Below are 18,000 nucleotides of genomic sequence, written 5' to 3' on the forward strand. Positions count from 1 at the left end.
TTAACCATCTGTATGAAAATGACATGACATGCTCGAGTATGTACAAGTAACGATTTTTTTTGCATTTTCAAAGGCCCGCTGTGACCTTGCGTCACGTCTGAATTGTCAGTTCCTTGAAAAGTAGCTTCCCTTGGGCCCAATTAACATATCCTCTAAAAATCTGACAGGCTCGAAAAAATGTTTTTTTTAGCATTTTCAACTCTTCCATACGGCCAGCCCCACCACGCAAACTGTCAGATTAACATGAATTTATTATCAGTGATACGTAGGGCATATGCAGTATCTTAATCTGACACGCTGATACCTGACGATTTTTTTTTACATTTTTGAGAACCTGCAGAAAATTTCCCCACCGCTGACAGTGCATTAATCATAGAACCTTTTTTACTTTCTACCATCTAATCTTCAAAATGCAGTAAGTGTCCACGACTCTCCAATAAATCCCGATTTAGCATCGTCGGCTCCCCAACTATTTGTGATTGATTGATTTCTATAAAATATTTTGTTATTTGCCTGCTAAGATTTGCAACCCGGAAGACCTTACACCCCTAGGCTATACCTGGGTTGGCCTAGTGCCTAGTGGCACATTCGAATAGTAGATTTTATTCGAGTATTAAATATTAGAGCGAAATATTTCTAATACATCTTAATTGCACGAAAGTTGAATGGAATGTATTTTGTAGTGTTGTTCCATGTAAGACAAAAACCAATATGGATCTTCTGAAATAAAATCATTCACCTAAACATTACCTTCTCAGCCAGATATATAAAAAAAAAATGAAGCTAAAAAAACAGACCTCGAAAATGACTGGCAATTCTGAGTAATTATTCGTTTAGCCAATAAAGCTCCAAATGTTAAACATTACACGTTCAAAGTATGGAACACATAATTTCACCCAATTTTATATCTGGAGAAATATATGCCGAAGTCAAATTATACAGCAAATATTTCCCTAACTTTCGCACACCGCACACAAGCAAAGTTTTGATGGGATCAAATTACCGTATATTATTCTAATGAAATAAATTCCCCAGGGCATATAAAAAACTGTTCCATTCACAAGAGATATTAGTTGAGCAAAATATTGGTTGGTATGATAGCTATCGCCAAATCCTTCGAGCTGAACATGAAGTTCATGACATGGAATGGATATGATCCAAGAAAAATTTCGAGAAATTGTTTGTACAAAGTTTACGGTTTAATTCTCTACGTCTTCGCATCGTGGATTTTCTCAATACTTGGAGCCCTGTTTCCAGTTCAAGATGGAAATTCAAATCTGGAGTGTCTTTTCGACACCCTCTATCTCCTCCCTCAAATGCTGATATTAACGGTCAAAATATATCCATTTCTCTTCAGAGCACAGGAAGTCGAATATCTCTTGAACAGATTCGAACATAACGACTTTCTACCGAAGTTGCCAGAGCATAAAGCCATTGTTGAAAGCTGCATCGTGGAGTGTAAGAGACTTTCGGCATTTTTCATCTATTCCTCGTCGACATCATGGCTCCTATGGGCTACGAAACCGTTTTATATGAGGGAGTTAATATTGCCGTTCGAAGTATATTTGCCGTTCGCTGTAACAACCGGGAACTGGATATATTACACCGTTTACATTTATATTTCATTGAGTAAGTACCAGTTAAACGTCTGAATTGCAAGACTATTGCACTTGGCTTTCCCAATTGGGATGATATATTCTTGAATATCATGGCACACATAACTTGAAACGATAGAAATGTTACTAACTGTGTTTGCGTTTAGGGTAATTCTACATTTCTTTATGGCAGAATACACGCTTCAAAAACTTGGTTGATATCCAAAAGTTTGCACGATCATAATTCATAATAATAAAGAATGATCACGCCTAATAACAGGGAGGCAATGAATACTCTGGGTAAATGTATAATACCCAGTAGAACATGCCAATATTGAATAAAGTTCCATCAATTCCAAACGTTCTCCACCGTAGAAAAAATGCTATGTTGCTCTGATGAGGCCAAATGAGGCCGAAACCATGGTCATCATCTGCTTTTCTTCGGTGGAGCGTACTCCATTTGGGGCCTTGACGATGGCAAATTGTCTAGTTCAATTCAGATCGTAACACTTGTTGATATTCATATCGTAGGGTGGAATGCATCTGAATTTATCCTTATTATAATTCATAATCATCGCTGATTTATTCAAAATCAACGTGAACTACATATGTGAAGTTTATGGTCCACTTAATCCTCATTAGTTGGGGAGCCCAAGAGGGAAATTCGGGATTTACTCGACAGATTAATACAAGGGGGGATACCTTGGACCTTGTAGACTACCTCTACCAAAATTAGACCTGTATATAGAGGGAATTTTCTAGGACAGCCTGTCAGAATAGTAAAAAAAACGATTAATTACATGTTTAAAAGTATATATTCTCTTAACCTGACAATTCAAGCGTGATGAAGTGTGGTAGGGCGCCAAACTTGCAAACAAGCTTCAAATTGTTTTCGCATTCATTATAAAAGTTGAAGAGCATAACATTTTTTATAAATTTTTTCCGAAGCAATTTTTACTACGTATGAAAGTTTTTGAGATATATGTCGATGAATATACATTAGACTGGGATTCTACATTGACCTTGGCCTTGGCATGTATGGCTAAGCTCTAAGTTCTTCGCCCTTATCACCCTCTAGCTCGAAAACGGTTAAGGGTATGAAAAATTGCTTCACACTGAAGTTGTATAGAAAAAATGCTATGTTGCTCTGATGAGGTCAAATGAGACCGAACCATGGTCAGCATCTGCTTTTCTTCGATGGAGCATGGAACGTACTCCATTTGGGGCCTTGACGATGGCAAATTGGCTAGTTCAATTCAGATCGTAACACTTGTTGATATTAATATCGGCAGGTGGTATGCATCTGAATTTATCATTATTATTGTTGTATAGAAATTTTTCCTTTCTACAACTTTCATAATGCGAAACAAGAAACTTTACTCACAAAGAACTTGCTGGATCCAGAACCAAATATGGCTCTGCAGTCGGAGTCTATAGTCACAGACCGCTGACCGAGTTCATTGCAAGTCTGAAGACATGCAAGATGAATGGATATCATTTTTCAATAAAATTGAGGGACAGGAAAGAAAGTCAAATCTCATAAAAATACGCGAATACCTTTCCGCAATTCCGGGGCACAATGCTCATATGGAACGGGTGTTTTCTGTTTGGTCGAAATGCCGTTAGTGTGAGAACAGTTAGGAGCATCATTCAATGCGTTCAAAATTATGAAATGACATGTAGGTATAGAATTCTATGATTATATAAGAAAAGAAAAAAAATACTTAAGAAAGACAAAACTTCTGATAAATATGAATGCGAAAAAAAAGTGAAACTGAGGATCAAACCTAAGAAAAATAGGCTACCTTCTTGTTGATTGTTGATACTTTTTGTAGTTTTTGTGGTGTTTTCGTTATTTAGTTAACTCTACATTGACTTTATAACTTATTTTTTATGTTCTCTCGGGAAGGTTTTGAACGAAACAAGACACAGTAAATGGAAGAAAAATTCAGGATTTCACCGAAAATTATGTGAAAGAAGAGAAATGAACAATTTTCAAAATACTGAAATGCTGATAAGTGATTTGATACTTGGTATTTCCACACCTTGCGTTAATTACAGCTCGGCAACGACGGTTCATACTCAAAATGAGTGATCTTAAAATGTTCTGATCTAATCCTTCCCAGATTTCTCCGAGTTGGATTCCTAAGTTATTAAGAGTAGCTGGATGATTTTCTGAACTTCTCAGCCTTCTATTGAGGTTGTCCCAAACCTGCTCAATCGGATTAAGATCTGGACTTCTTGCTGGCCATTCCATTCGAGGGACTTCAACCTCTTCGAGGTACTCCTGAACGATGCGCGCACGATGGGGTCTGGCATTATCGTCCATAAAAATGAAATTTTCACCAATGTATGGGGCAAATGGCACTACATGCTCTTCAAGAATGTTCCTTATATACTTGTCAGCATTCATAGCTCCATTATCAACGACCACTAGGTCTGTGCGAGCAGTCAAAGATGTTCCACCCCATACCATAATCGATCCTCCCCCGAAACCAGTAGTATTCAGGAAATTGCAGTGAGCATATCTTTCATGTGGACGTCTGTATACAAGGGAACGTCGATCACAATGGTAGAGGCAAAATCTAGACTCATCTGTGAAGAGAACTCTTTCCCAATCGGCCTCTTCCCAATGGATATGCTTTCTCGCAAAATCCAAACGCGCCCTTCGATGGGCTGGGGTAAGAGCTGGGCCTCTTGCCGCGACACGAGGCCTTAAATCATATTCTCTGAGGCGATTTCTTATTGTCTGAGTGCTAATTTGCACCTCATGAGTTTGCTCAAGCTGAATTTGAAGGAGGCGAGCGGTTGCAAACCGTTGTCTCAACGAAGAAACTTTCAATACAAGTAACGTTCTAGAATGGCAGTTGTTACCCGTGGTCTACCCTGACAACCGTTGAAAGTGGATAACATATGCATGCATATTTCTGATAAAAATAATTATTATTGAGAACACCTTCAGTTGTAGAATAAATTTGAGATTTCCATAATGTGCGTTAATTTTTTTGCGCAGTGTATAAACAACAATTCCAAGGATTGTTTGTCCAATAATGCAAGCTAGTCATGAACGAGCGTAGGAAATCAAAGACAAATCGAAACATCCAAACGCAACTGTGGGCCTGTTTCGGGATCATTGTCCCTCATCAGTTGAGTGTAGCGTTAAATATTATAACCGGAGCATGGGGTCTCAAACGAAATCGGGAGGAAGTTTTGATAAATTCTCGTCACGATGCGCCATCTTTCCCGCAAAGACTGAATCGAAACCTCGCTTTCCCTGCAGACTCCTTCAACAATTCCCAGATTTAACTATCGCCTGCAGTCAACGAATGCACAACAATTCGTCAAGCGACCGCAGGCGATTCTAGATCTAAATTAGAGATTCTTCGGAATTGTACTTAGTTAGTGCTAGTATGATATTTTCGACGTGACCATTTGGCACTTGGACTCGCCTTCGAAATACTCTGTAAAGTTTATTATGGGCAATGAGTTTTCGAAAATTATCAGCAGAACTTCACGAAACCCAACCCTATAAAGAGGAGATTGCTTCTCCATTCTATCAACTTTTTTCAGGTGTTCTCTACGGGGCAACATCTAATTCCTCCATAGATTGCCTTATATCGGGACTGATCTATCATGCCTCTGGGCAGATAAAAATCCTGAAAGATAAACTCGCCACAGTGGGCCTGAGGGCTGACTCGAAAGTTTCGCACATCGAGGACGATGGGGAGAGGCGAGAAAGGAGAGATGTTTTCATATTGCAGCAGATGCGAGAAAACTTGGATCACTACGATAACATTATAAGGTATAGTTTTTTCTTTAATCAATCAGATTTAGAGAGAATGAGCTTCATTTTGAAGATTTGTTTGTATCCTTTCCAAATTTCCTGAATGATCCTTCTCATTTATACCATACTGTAGAATTAAAACTTAATGGAAAATTTCTTACCAAGAGTAGACAGCCATGGAGATATAGGGGGTTCAGACATTTTGAGACTGTCAAAAGTTTCCATTCCTTCTCACCAATTTTTGAAATCTGAGGATTCCAAATGTTTCTTCACTTTTCTTACTTATTCTTTTGACTGTTTCACAGTTTCAGGAAGGTCAATAATTCACCACCCTACTCTACGATCAAAAATAATGTGGAAGTTTGAAAAAACTTGTATCCGACAAATATTTCTCGACAAAGCTAAAACCCTCCAAATGATTCTTTTTACTCATAAGCTGAAACTAAAACTATGTGCGTACTATGAAAGTTTCAATCATGTGACCATAAAACTGGACACTTCAAAGGTTAATTTCACAACAACGCTTTTTGCCTTTGGCCTTTATTTCAGATGGCACCATTGGTCAATCTTTATGAATAAAAATGGAGCTCTGTTTTGTGTTGTCATCACATAGTTTAAAAACGGCAGAACCGGTTTTCTTAATTTTTTCTTTCAAAGATTCCTCTGATTTTGTAGAAGGTTTTAACTCAAGAAAAATTCCGAAAAGTTGCCTGGGAAACTGAGCAAGTCAAGAAAACTAAACGATATTCAAATTTCAAGTGTATGTTGGGTAGTCTACCCTCCACGGACAAGTGATTGACACCTGCTGACGGTTCACAAGTGACAAATGAACTTAATGAACAACACGATCTCGATTTCAGTTCAGAATTTTGGTTATCAGTTAATTGGTTATTGTAAGAATGAGTGATTAGTGATCGGAATATTATTATCTATAATAAGGATTATAATTCAGATGCATACCACCCGCTGATATGAATATCAACAAGTGCAACGATCTGAATTGAACTAGCCAATTTGCCATCGTCAAGGCCCTAAATGGAGTACGCTCCATCGAAGAAAAGCAGATGCTGACTATGGTTTCGTTCCCATTTGACCTCGTCAGAGCAACATAGCTTTTTTTCCAATGTAGAATGTTTGGAATTGACGGACTCTTATTCGATACTGGCAAGTGCTACTGAGTACTATCCACTAACACAGAGCGCTATTGATTACTATGCACTAACACAGATGCCACTTGCATTCGCAATGACAATAAATAGATAGTCTTCGAGTGTTTACAGTGTTAATCTCGAAAATCCGTGCATTTCACACGTTCAATTGTATGTAGGAATGTAGGTGTTTCATGTGTTTACAAACCCTGTGCAACAGATAAAACAATGTTGTTTACGAAGAGGCACTGCAATGAAGAAGTCGATGTTCACTTATTATATGTATAAGTATGTTCAAAATCAGTTTATAGAAGTTTAAAATAAAAACTGTTTTCACTTTTGATAATTTAACAGAATTATTTTTTGTATCTCTAATTTTTCTTCCAATTCCCAAATATACCATCACTATGTCAGGAGGTAGGACGACGTCTGCTGCGTCAGCTAGTATGACCCATTATCAACATAAGCATAATCTACCACAAGCTTAATTTCTCCAAAAATGTTGGTTGATCATCTTTGTCCACAATTCTAACAAGTTTGACATGAAAATATTTAGTTTTTAAATTTATTTCGCATAATTGTTCGAACCTATATTGGACTGTTTTTCCAGCTACGTTAAGGATTTGGAGAAAATCTTCACCTTAACTCCCTTCATTCAGTTATCAGTCAGTACAGTTGTCATTTGCTTAAACTGCTTCAGGATGATATATGTAAGTTTCTATTTGGGTCGAGGATTCGAAAAATTTGAATGGTTCATTTTCAGATCGATCCATTCAGCATGTACTTTTTCTTCCTCGTTTCCTATTCTGTGACTATCGTGTTCCAGATATATATGTTTTGCCACTACGGGAATGAACTACATTACGAGGTAAGTTAACTTAAGAGCGTAACTATATCCTGATAGTGGATTAATACACTAAAACTGTGTCTGTTGAGTTACCACCCACTTTTTCGAAAATTAAGATAAGTTTTTTTCATTCGTTAGTAATAGTAATGTTTTTCATTTCTTTTTGATGACTGTTCATTTCCGACTAAACTGAGACTTTACATGGTCTTAAGCAACAGAATTGTCAATCTGTTGTGTTGACAACCATGTTGCTCGTTTGTGGGTAGTTGATTATCTAAATAGTTTGTTCCTTCTTTCGCTCGTGGTTAACTAGGTTGACAAACTCTTCTGCAGACCACATAAGAGAACAGTTGATTGATAAATGTCGAAGTTAGGATTACGAAGCCTCATTTGCTTGCTTTAAATAATTACTAGCAGGCCAGGAGTTCCATCTTTTTGGGCATATTGCCTTCAAAAATCTATAAGAAAATGAATTTAGTGTACCTTTCCTCCTCATCCATTGATATAGACACGCCACTCCTGCACAAGATCGGCTTCTGACTGTGACTCGTAAAGAGCCTTTCAATACTTGTCGAATCATTCAATATCGGCTTTTGAACACTTCTAAAAAATGATCGTAGAAGTTACATTATCTATACCTTCATAAAACTCAGGAGCAAAAAGTGTTAAGTTTTCTGACTTTATGAACCAAAACTGAAAGAAGATCCTGTAGCTACATCATGGGATCTATCGTTTCTGTCTGTAGGTTCAAGATTATGAATTCTTTTCAGAGCATCTCTATAGGAAACGCGATTTATATGAGCGACTGGTATACCTTTGATAAGGAATCTAAGAGAATGTTGATTATGCTGATGGAACGTGCAAAGAAGCCGCTGCTTTTCAAGGCGGGAAGCCTTCTTCCACTCTCCATCGGAACCTTCGTCTCGGTATGAAGATCATTAGTTGGTAATTAGCCTCAGCGTAGTTGAATTACTTATAAAACATTTGTGATTCTATGAATCTAGGTTTTAATGAGGTCGAGAGAGTTAGAAAATTTAAATGCTTACTACACCTACTAGAACCTCTTCTTTCTAAATAACCTTACGTCAACTTTTATTCGATGAAGGATTTCCACATTCTTCATAAAAATTCAATAAATAAGATTACACTTGTGAAAACTATAAAACGGAAAACCTCTATCAGAATTGCTAATCCTTGTCATTGTAGGCCAAGTATGATTTGTTATCGCGTAGGATCGAATCTCACCTTTTTATATCAAAATCAAAGAAAAAGTTGGTGTCCTTATTCTCGAAATTAATGCAAAAAAATTTTTTATTTTTGTCAGGTGGCTGACATTTTTTCATTGAGATATCATATAAGATTTTCAAATTCATAACAGAGAATTCATTTGTTTGTAGAATCACAAATTGCTAAACAAGAAAAGTCTCGTGCAGGTGTGAATGTGTATAGGTATGTGTCGCTGTAGAAGTGTGTCTCTATAGCTTTTTAATGTATGTGCCTATGTATCTATGCATATCAATTTTTCCAACAATAATCATTTTATTTAGCACCCATTAGATCCAAAACTACAAAAACCTACAAATATTGTTTCATAATACTGTTTTCTTACTTGTTTCAGATTATGAAAACAACATATTCGCTATTGGCAGTTCTTCAAAATCGAAAATAAACTAAGTGCAATTTGTTTATTTAGTTGAGCCAATTTAAAAAAAAATTTTAGTATTATAATGATATTATGTATACAGGATGTCCCAGGATTAATGAGAATAAATTCGGATATAGGTTCAGTAAAATGGCAAAATGGATCCCCAAATGTTTGAATGTTAACCAAAAGAGTGCAAGGGTTCGATCTGTGCCGAGATCTGTGCTCGATTTGAAAACGATGTAGACTTCTTAAACCGAATTGTTACTATGGATGAGACTTGGGTACATTTCTACGATCCAGAAACAAAGCAAAAATCGATGGAATGGCGACACTCTGGTTCTCCAAGACCTAAGAAGTTTCATGTCCAAAAATCTGCTGGAAAAGTTCTTGCTTCAGTTTTTTGGGATTGCCATGGAGTAATTATGATTGTTTTTTTGGATTAGGGTAGAACAATAACCGGAGATTACTATTCGACATTACTGACCACTCTACAAGAAAAAAAAAGAGAAAAGACGCGGAAAGCTATCAAAAGGTGTTTTGTTTTTGCAGGACAACGCTTCTGCACACAAATCTCATGTTGCCATGCAAAAAATTAGTTTAAGTTTTAAAGGAGCTACGTAATTAAAAAAAAACATCGACTTGTTCGAGCACGGGTACTTTTTACCCACTCTGTAGTCATGGCATTGAAAAATTCGCAATAATTTTGCACTTCAACTATAATTGAACCATAACTAAAGCATACTGTATTGTTGTTTCAGATTACAATATTTCTGCACCTTTCTGAGAAACGTCTTCCACATTGTAGATGTGGCGGCTTTCGATAGCATGCAATTAACCATGAAATGAAAGACCCTTTCGCTGTTTGAACGGGTAGGTACTGTATGAAGGGTTCGTTTGAGTAAGATGAAACCAACCCAATAAAACGCTCGGTTGAAGGTGCAGTGATACTCGAAATGAAACATTTAGGTCACTTAGGTCCTCCGGATTACACACCGCACTCTACCCTTGTTTCTCCTCCACGTGAGGTAAAAATTCATTACACCCCTGGCGTTAATTCCTTCCATGAGAAATGAACTTCGCCTTCGGTATTAATTAAGCTAGGGGTGGGCCAAAACATCCCATGTTTTAGCTTTGATGTTTCTGATTGCAACATGAATAAGGAAACTTGATGAATATCGATGACATCACCAAAAATACATCGAAAGTTCACATTGTGAACAGTTTTCGGGAAACAGGATAACTTAAAGATGCAATCGATCATCAATAAATAATTGAGTGAGATTTCAGATTTGGGCAACTTGATTTTGATCAATCAAAAAACGTTGATAAATAGTGGCTTCAGGTCGGTGTTACATTATAACTCAATCAGTCCAAGCTGCCATTTAATGTGTATTGTGTATCAGTCAAACCAAAATGGCAGCCTAGGTATGGAATATTCGTTCAAATTCTGCATGAAAAAAGTTCAAAGGCTCGGACTTTTTTCGCGCGCTTAAGTTTGCCCATGATTGATCAAGGATATTGTTCTAAAAGGCAAATGACTTGAATCTATTCAAGTAGATCTATGATTTGGAGTATTTCGAAACGATTCAGTTTGACCTACGGATTGTTGCATTGAAAAAACTCAAATTAATAAGAACAATAATAATAATAAAATTTTATCGCAATTTATGCTTGTTGATCTACATACACAATAGGGAATACTCCTTCTGGCGAAAATGATGTATTTTTTATGAAATATCTTTGAAACATCTCATTTTGAAATAACCATTTCAACCGTTTCCCAGAAAAAAATATTTTAGGCACTTAAAAATTAAAAATAAAAATGGGTATTTGAAGTTTAAAGCGTTTTGTGAGAATTGCACAAGCTGGTAACATCCACTGAAATATGCCTTGATAATAAAGTACAACAAATGCATTATCTTGATGAGATAGTCAAAGATGGCTGTCTATAAAGTCTGCCACGAACGAGGAAGGTCGTAAAATTTTATGGGATTTTTATGGCCGGTTGCAGTTGAAGCTCGCCAGTAAGTATGCGCCTGTAGATCAACAGCTGTTATTTTATAAACAAGCTGATCGGATATTGTTCTTTTCATTGTCTTGTATGCGCTGTTGCCAAATCGTAAACTCCGCACAAAGCGATTTAAATGTTAAAACCCCATATTTGAAGGATGATTTTGAATAGTTTCCGCAGTGAATTTGAAAAAATCATGAATGAAACTCATAATTATTCAGTTTAAACTTGCATTTGCAGTGATAACCCAAATTGAGGAGAATTCCCCATTGGATGAATTGAAATATGGTGGTACAGTTATCAGAAATGTTGATTGAATCCGTGATTTGGGGTTAGTCTTTGACAGTAAACTATAGGTCCTTTCGTTTGCATAAAAAGTGTAGCACTTTTCTACACTCGATTTGATTTACACCAGTGTAGAGGAGGTGTAGTTTATCTACCCATCACCCATCACCCATCACGAGTCCGAAAACCGGGAAAGGGCTCCAACAGAGCTTAATCCTTTTGATGTCTGAGAAATCTGGAATGGCTGAATGTTCCTCCGGAGAGAGGTGTGCAAGCAGCAAGCATAAAGTCATACTAATGATAACTCTTTATTAAGTGTAAAAACACATGTGCAGCCAAATTCGTGCAATTTAGGTCTTCAAGAACCGGACACATTTTAAACTATTTCTCCGAATGTTGTGAAAAGACAGACCAACTATTAACATTTGATGTTCGATTGCGAGTGCAACTTTCATCTCCTCCGTGTACCTTATTGGTGAAACACTTCACCAGCAAACATGATGGCCTGGGTTCGAATCCGCCCGACATATCTCTCACAACATTTAATGAAATTGTAGCTGTGTGGGCTCTAGTCCCATCCTGTTGGAACCAGATGTCAACCAGATCGTGGGCAATTTTTTTCCAATTCAGGCTGTAGGAAGGTTACCAACATCGAAACGCAACGCTGAGTTGCGATCACAAAATGGTTATTTTCGTCAAACGTACGAAGTGCAAATTGTTTTTTCTCTTATTTTCAGATCTTGGCAGTAAATTCAGCCATATAGGGTTCAATGGAAATATCTTTTACATGTTTTAAATTTCACTTTGAGCATAAGCAAAGAAATACTGATTTTACTGATTACTGATTGTGGTCTATTGTAGCGCACAGGCAAGCTTGTAGAGCTAAATCTCTCCCTCCAGTCCCATCCTGCTCAAGAAGGAGATGATGTCGGAGGGGAAGTGATTCTTGAGTTCCTCTAGGACCATCTTCGGAGAACCAAATACTCCATGTCTGAACCTGTCTGCCGCCGGGCAGTCACAGAGGATATACTCAATCGTTTCGTCCTCCTCTAAGCAGAGCCTGCGGAGCGAGTCATTGACGATGCTAAGCTTTTTAAGATGGGCTCTGAGTCTACAATGTCCTGTGAAAGCCGCCATTATAGATCTCAAATTTGTTCTAGAAAATCCTAGCCAACGACTGGTGTATGGACTGGGAGGCACTGAAATAGCCCTGTGCGAGTGACGCAGTCCAGGACGGTTGCGCCAGTACTCCAGGACCTTTTGCCTTATCCAGCTGTTGTTCCGTTCCCTGATTAAGGAATTGGAAATTCCTATACTTGCTTCCGGACAAATAAGCGCTGATGTTGCGCCTTCTCTGGCTAGAGCATCCGATACTTCGTTGCCTCTAAAGCCAGAGTGTCCAGGTACCTATATCAGTTGCAGTCTGTTTAAACTTCCCAATTTGGAGAGTTTAGATTTGCATTCAAATACCTGTGCCGAGTTGCATTTGTCTGCCGCGAGAGATTTAATCGAAGCTTGACTATCCGTTAGGATTTTTATTGACCTACCTGCGCAACCAATGTTAAGCAAATGGCCGGCGTATAGATCAATGGCGAAGATTTCTGCCTGAAATGCTGTCGCCATTGATCTATACGCCGGCCATTTGCTTAACATTGGTTGCTGTCGCCGACTTTTCCTGACTGGGACTGAGTTCAGTCAGCGGTCTTCGACTGTAGACTCCGGCTCCAGATCCTTGACTGGTTCTGGAGCCAAGCAAAGAATATTACCCCAATAAACTTTTGCATTGTACACTGAACCCCCCAGAATGAGTTCAAAATCAACTGAAGGTTCCAGAAATCAAATTAATAATTCAAGAAACGAACTGCGGTATTTCAGATGAATTATTGTTCCGAAGATATAATTCGATGGTGAGGAATATCAGTCACAAGGAACAGTTGTATACAATTTATTCAATGGCAACGTTTCTGAGCATTTAGCTCCTTCATCCGGCTAAAAACAAAAATCAATTTATAAACAACGGCATGGATCATACAATTGGTGTAGGAATAAAGATAAAAAATAGATAAAATGACGTCACTATACAATAATAAATATGAAATATAAACTAGATGACAAAATAACAATGAATAAGTTGCTTCACTACGATTTTTGCAATCTCTCTCATGTTGTTTCAACCTTAAACAGTATATAGGGTCGAGGTTGAAACAACATGAGAGAGATTGCAAAAATCGTAGTGAAGCAACAGCATTATCACAGCATGCAAAAATTAATGACCACTCCTTTGATTTCAATAATGTAAAAATTTCAAATAAAGAAAAGAATTGGTTTAAACAAACATTTAAAGAAATGGTTTTCATCAAGAAAATAAAAGCTTCTGTGAATACACGCACCGATATTGGTAGTTTGAGTTCGGTGTTTTTTAACTTAATTGGTAAGGTTAATGTAGATAATTTTATTGCGCGGTAGTTCGTGTTTCGTTTTGAATCGGGTGTGTCTCACATTGTAATGCGGTCTGTCTTGCCTGATGCCTTTGTTTGTACTGATACGTCTTGTGTGATGAGGTTTTAATGCTATCCTGAGAATGCCATTTTATTATATGAACATTTATTTGATGATTTCGATGTATTCGAATGATTTATAACCATTATTCATGGGGTGAGATCGCTTTTTCTTGTAATCTTATTGTTTCCTTGGCCGACCTGGCGTGAATTGTTTATGTTGATTTGCTTTATATTTGTATTCATTGTTATTTTGTCATCTAGTTTATATTTCATATTTATTATTGTATAGTGACGTCATTTTATCTATTTTTTATCTTTATTGCTACACCAATTGTATGATCCATGCCGTTGTTTATAAATTGGTTTTTGTTTTTAGCCGGATGAAGGAGCTAAATGCTCAGAAACGTTGCCATCGAATAAATTGTATACAACTGTTGTGTTCTTTTTAGAAGCATGCAAATACAACATGCAAATATCAACAACAAAAACAAAGTCATTAGTCATAAGCAAAGAACCCAAAAGATGCAAACTTGTCGTCGCAGACCAACCAATAGAACAGGTGATGACATTTAGCTATCTCGGCGTACAGATATCTTCGAACCAAGATAGAACATACGAAGTTCGTGAGCAGGCAAGTAAAGCATGTAGAATGGCAGGTGCACTCCGCGACGTCATATTCAACAACAAATATATGAGTAAACAGTCAAAAACCAGGATCTACAAAACTTGTGTCCGACCTATCATGACATACGCCATAGAAACCAGAGCAGACAACAAAAGAACTAAGTCCATCCTCAGAACAACTGAAATGAAGATACTAAGAACCATATCTGGATATACACTGAGGGACAGGAAGAGGAACACAGCCATTTTGGAAGAATGCCAAGTCCAAGACATTGTCAAATGGGGAAGAGCGCGACGACGTTACTGGAACAACCATAACAGCAGAATGAACGCGGAGAGAATAGCTAAGATCGCCCGAGACGGAATCCCAAATACCAGAAGACCCATAGGCAGACCTCCCAAACGCTGGAAAGACTCCTGGGTGTCTACATCCATAGAGGATTAGAGTGGAATTTACAAGCCTCAGGCTTAACATAAGAAGAAGAAGAAGAAGAAGAACTGTTGTGAATTGTGACTGATATTCCTCACTATCGAACTGCGGTATGTTGACCGGACTATTTTGCTCAAACATATTTCATTTTAATTTTTGCCCTCTATGATACTAGAGTTTCAGGTGGTTTGACCCCCATTGGATCCGGCCCTGACTCTGCACCTGTAGAAATGTGAACAACCGCTCGAAATTCCTTGACGTCAATGCTTTCTCATCTTTCCGTTATTTAAATCGACGGATGTTGCATCTGAAGTTTATTCAATTATTACGGATGTTCGTTGACGACATTTCGCAGTCTACACCCCCACCCTGAGTTAAAAGGTCCTGGCGACAGTGACGGGTACAGTGTGAAATTTCCACTCCCTCCGGATCCGAATTGCGGATTGAATTTCCTCATCCAGACCCCAGACGAAGCCGGGGAAAAATGCGCCTTCCGCATCATCAGAATCCTTCAGGTATAGTAGCATTCTCTTGTCCAGCCGTTTCATATAATGGATTCCTACGAGACTCATGAAAAGAAACTTTAGATTTCTTTGTATGCGTTCAAGTTGTTGCATTATATCCCGGAATGAAAAAGGTGGACAAAGATGAAATGCGAGGAACCGTATTCTTCTCGGCGTGTTTTGAAATTTCTCACTATATACTGTTGACGAAATTCGGCGACTTGCGCGAAGCATTTATTTTCATTTTTGGGAGGAATTCTGTCATATCGAATAAATGCTCCGAGTCGAATACACATACATATATATAGGGTGTACCGCGAATACTCAAAAGGGAAGCGAAAAATGTAGGGGTGTCCCATTTTGGGCTTGTTCGTAGAGTGGTTCACAACGGTTGTGAACTCTACAGAGCAGTAATCGGATTTTCACTACCCTAAAATGGAATTGCGCTTGCTCTGTACAGTGTATACCAAATTGCTTGATTTTGGCTGTTTCTGGTACTTCTAGACTAGATAGGTAAAAACTTTAAGAGGAGTCCTGGGCTCGATTTTTTTGAAAATTCCATAACTGAAAACCGTTTCACGATATCTCCATTTGTCTTGAAGATATGACCAAATTTTGATATTTTGTCGATTTCAGATGTGCCGTAACTTCTTTATTTAAGAAAATATCTGAAAACGGTAAAAAATTTCTACAGGCACTTTTTCATTGGAAATACGATACCATATTCAACTTTTTTTTATCTCTCGTAATAAGGGTGAAAAAAAAACAACTTCGTTATTTCAAATATGAATGCATTATTTTTGGTCTCATATCATCCAAAAAAAAATTGTTTTTCGAAAATATAAATGTCGATATAACACCTTCTTACTCAAGGCAAAATCATCATTCTAGTAAAATTTTTATATTTGATAGAATTCTATGAAATTTTTGACCTCAATTGTCCACTCCCAATAAATCTCCATCTCTATGATACGAATTGAAACTTTCCGTTCATATAATTTCATGTGTTAGCTGAAACACCTATAACTTCAATAAAATCATGTAATTCATGGTACACTCAATTGGAATAAATAACGAACATAATTTTTTTGATAAATTTTAATATACCTTATAAAAAGTTCTCAAATTGAGTTCCATTATTTTGTAAACAAATTCTACTTCTTTGTCTAACAGAATTCACTGAATTCAACAGCATAACTGGGGAAATGTCTCTGATGGTGTTCCTGACTCTTTACTCTAAATCAGCCCTATTAATGACTGGAGCCTTGAAAATTTTATTTTTAACATATCCCCACACGAAGAAATCTAAAGGATTGAGGTCTGGTGATCTTGCTGGCCAGGCAATACGACCGTGCGTTCCCATCCATTGATTCTCGATAAACCATTCAATTTGATTTTAGCTCCTTGCGAATTATGGGCAGGTGCCCATAATCTCGATTCACTGAGATTAATATTGTCAATATACTCCTCAACAAAATTCTCTGGAATATTGAAATAAGCCCGCGTATCCAATTTTTTTTCATATATTTTAGGTCCCAGAAATCTGCCGTTCACAAGACTGTTTATTTGTCTACAAATATTTTCATTTTGGTTTGACCAATAGTGTTCATGATGTCTATTGTATAGCTCATCACTATTGATCCTCACTTCATCTATCCATATAACTTTAAACTTATATGAACGGAAAGTTTCAATTCATATCATAGAGATGGAGATTTATTGGATTTATTGAAGACAATTTTGTGGTCAATGGTTTCATAGCATTCTATCAAAAATGCAAACTTTACTAAAATTGTGATTTTGCCTTGAGTACGGAAGTAATATATCGACATATATATATATATATATATATATTTCTACAACCGTGCGCGTTCAACCTTTTTCCCGCACGCATTCCAAGTTGCAAAGAGTCACTTTCCCAAAAGGTGCGGGAAAAACGCCTGCTATTTGGATGGATTAGCAGGGGTTTTTCCCGCACGCAAATATTATGGAGTAAATTAAATTCTATCATGTTTCTATGCACAGAACGTCAACGATGAGAAACCCATAGCAATGACATGCAGAATTACGTCTGTCATTATATATGAATTAATCAAATGAGATATGATCTGTTTCGTGAAATGGATATATTTATATATTTCAAGCGCTTGTAGAAAAAATATTGTTCCTAACTCTTGCGTAAAGTGTCTTGCCCGCACTCAACTGCTTACCCGAACTCTGCTTCGCATCGTTCGGGCAACGGCAGTTTCGTGCGGGCAAGTATCACTTTCCGCACTTGATAGGAAAATAACTATTTTGAAAAGCTAATTTTTTTTGGATGATATGAGACCAAAAAAGAATGCATTAATATTTTAAATAACGAAGTTGTTTTTTTTTTCACCCTTAGTACAAGGGATGAAAAAGGTTAAATATGGTATCGTATTTCCAATAAAAAAGTGCCTGTAGAAAATTTTTACCGTGTTAAGATATTTTCGAAAATAAAGAAGTTACGGCACATTTTCGAAATCGACAAAATATCAAAATTTGGTAATATCTGCGAGACAAATGAAGATATCGTGAAACGGTTTTCAGTTATGGACTTTTCACGAAAATCGAGCCCAGGAAACGAGACCAGAAACAGCCAAAAT

At 37.3% G+C, this 18,000-nt stretch overlaps 2 protein-coding genes across 2 annotated transcripts; both read left to right on the plus strand.

Annotated features, from left to right (window-relative positions):
• The first annotated feature begins 410 nt into the window (after window positions 1-410).
• Window positions 411-9,043, plus strand: LOC123318358 (odorant receptor Or1-like). Its single transcript, XM_044904968.1, has 7 exons — window positions 411-415; window positions 1,358-1,629; window positions 5,166-5,397; window positions 7,138-7,237; window positions 7,291-7,395; window positions 8,145-8,300; window positions 8,993-9,043. Exons 1-7 carry the CDS (start codon window positions 411-413, stop codon window positions 9,041-9,043), a joined length of 921 nt encoding a protein of 306 aa, XP_044760903.1.
• A 5,239-nt stretch (window positions 9,044-14,282) lies between these two features.
• LOC123318360 lies at window positions 14,283-14,885 on the plus strand. Its single transcript, XM_044904969.1, has one exon. The coding sequence runs from the start codon at window positions 14,283-14,285 to the stop codon at window positions 14,883-14,885; it is 603 nt and encodes a 200-aa protein (XP_044760904.1).
• The last annotated feature ends 3,115 nt before the right edge of the window (window positions 14,886-18,000 follow it).

The sequence above is a fragment of the Coccinella septempunctata genome, chromosome 8, assembly GCF_907165205.1.
Source record: "Coccinella septempunctata chromosome 8, icCocSept1.1, whole genome shotgun sequence".
In the NCBI taxonomy this organism is placed as follows: domain Eukaryota; kingdom Metazoa; phylum Arthropoda; class Insecta; order Coleoptera; family Coccinellidae; genus Coccinella; species Coccinella septempunctata.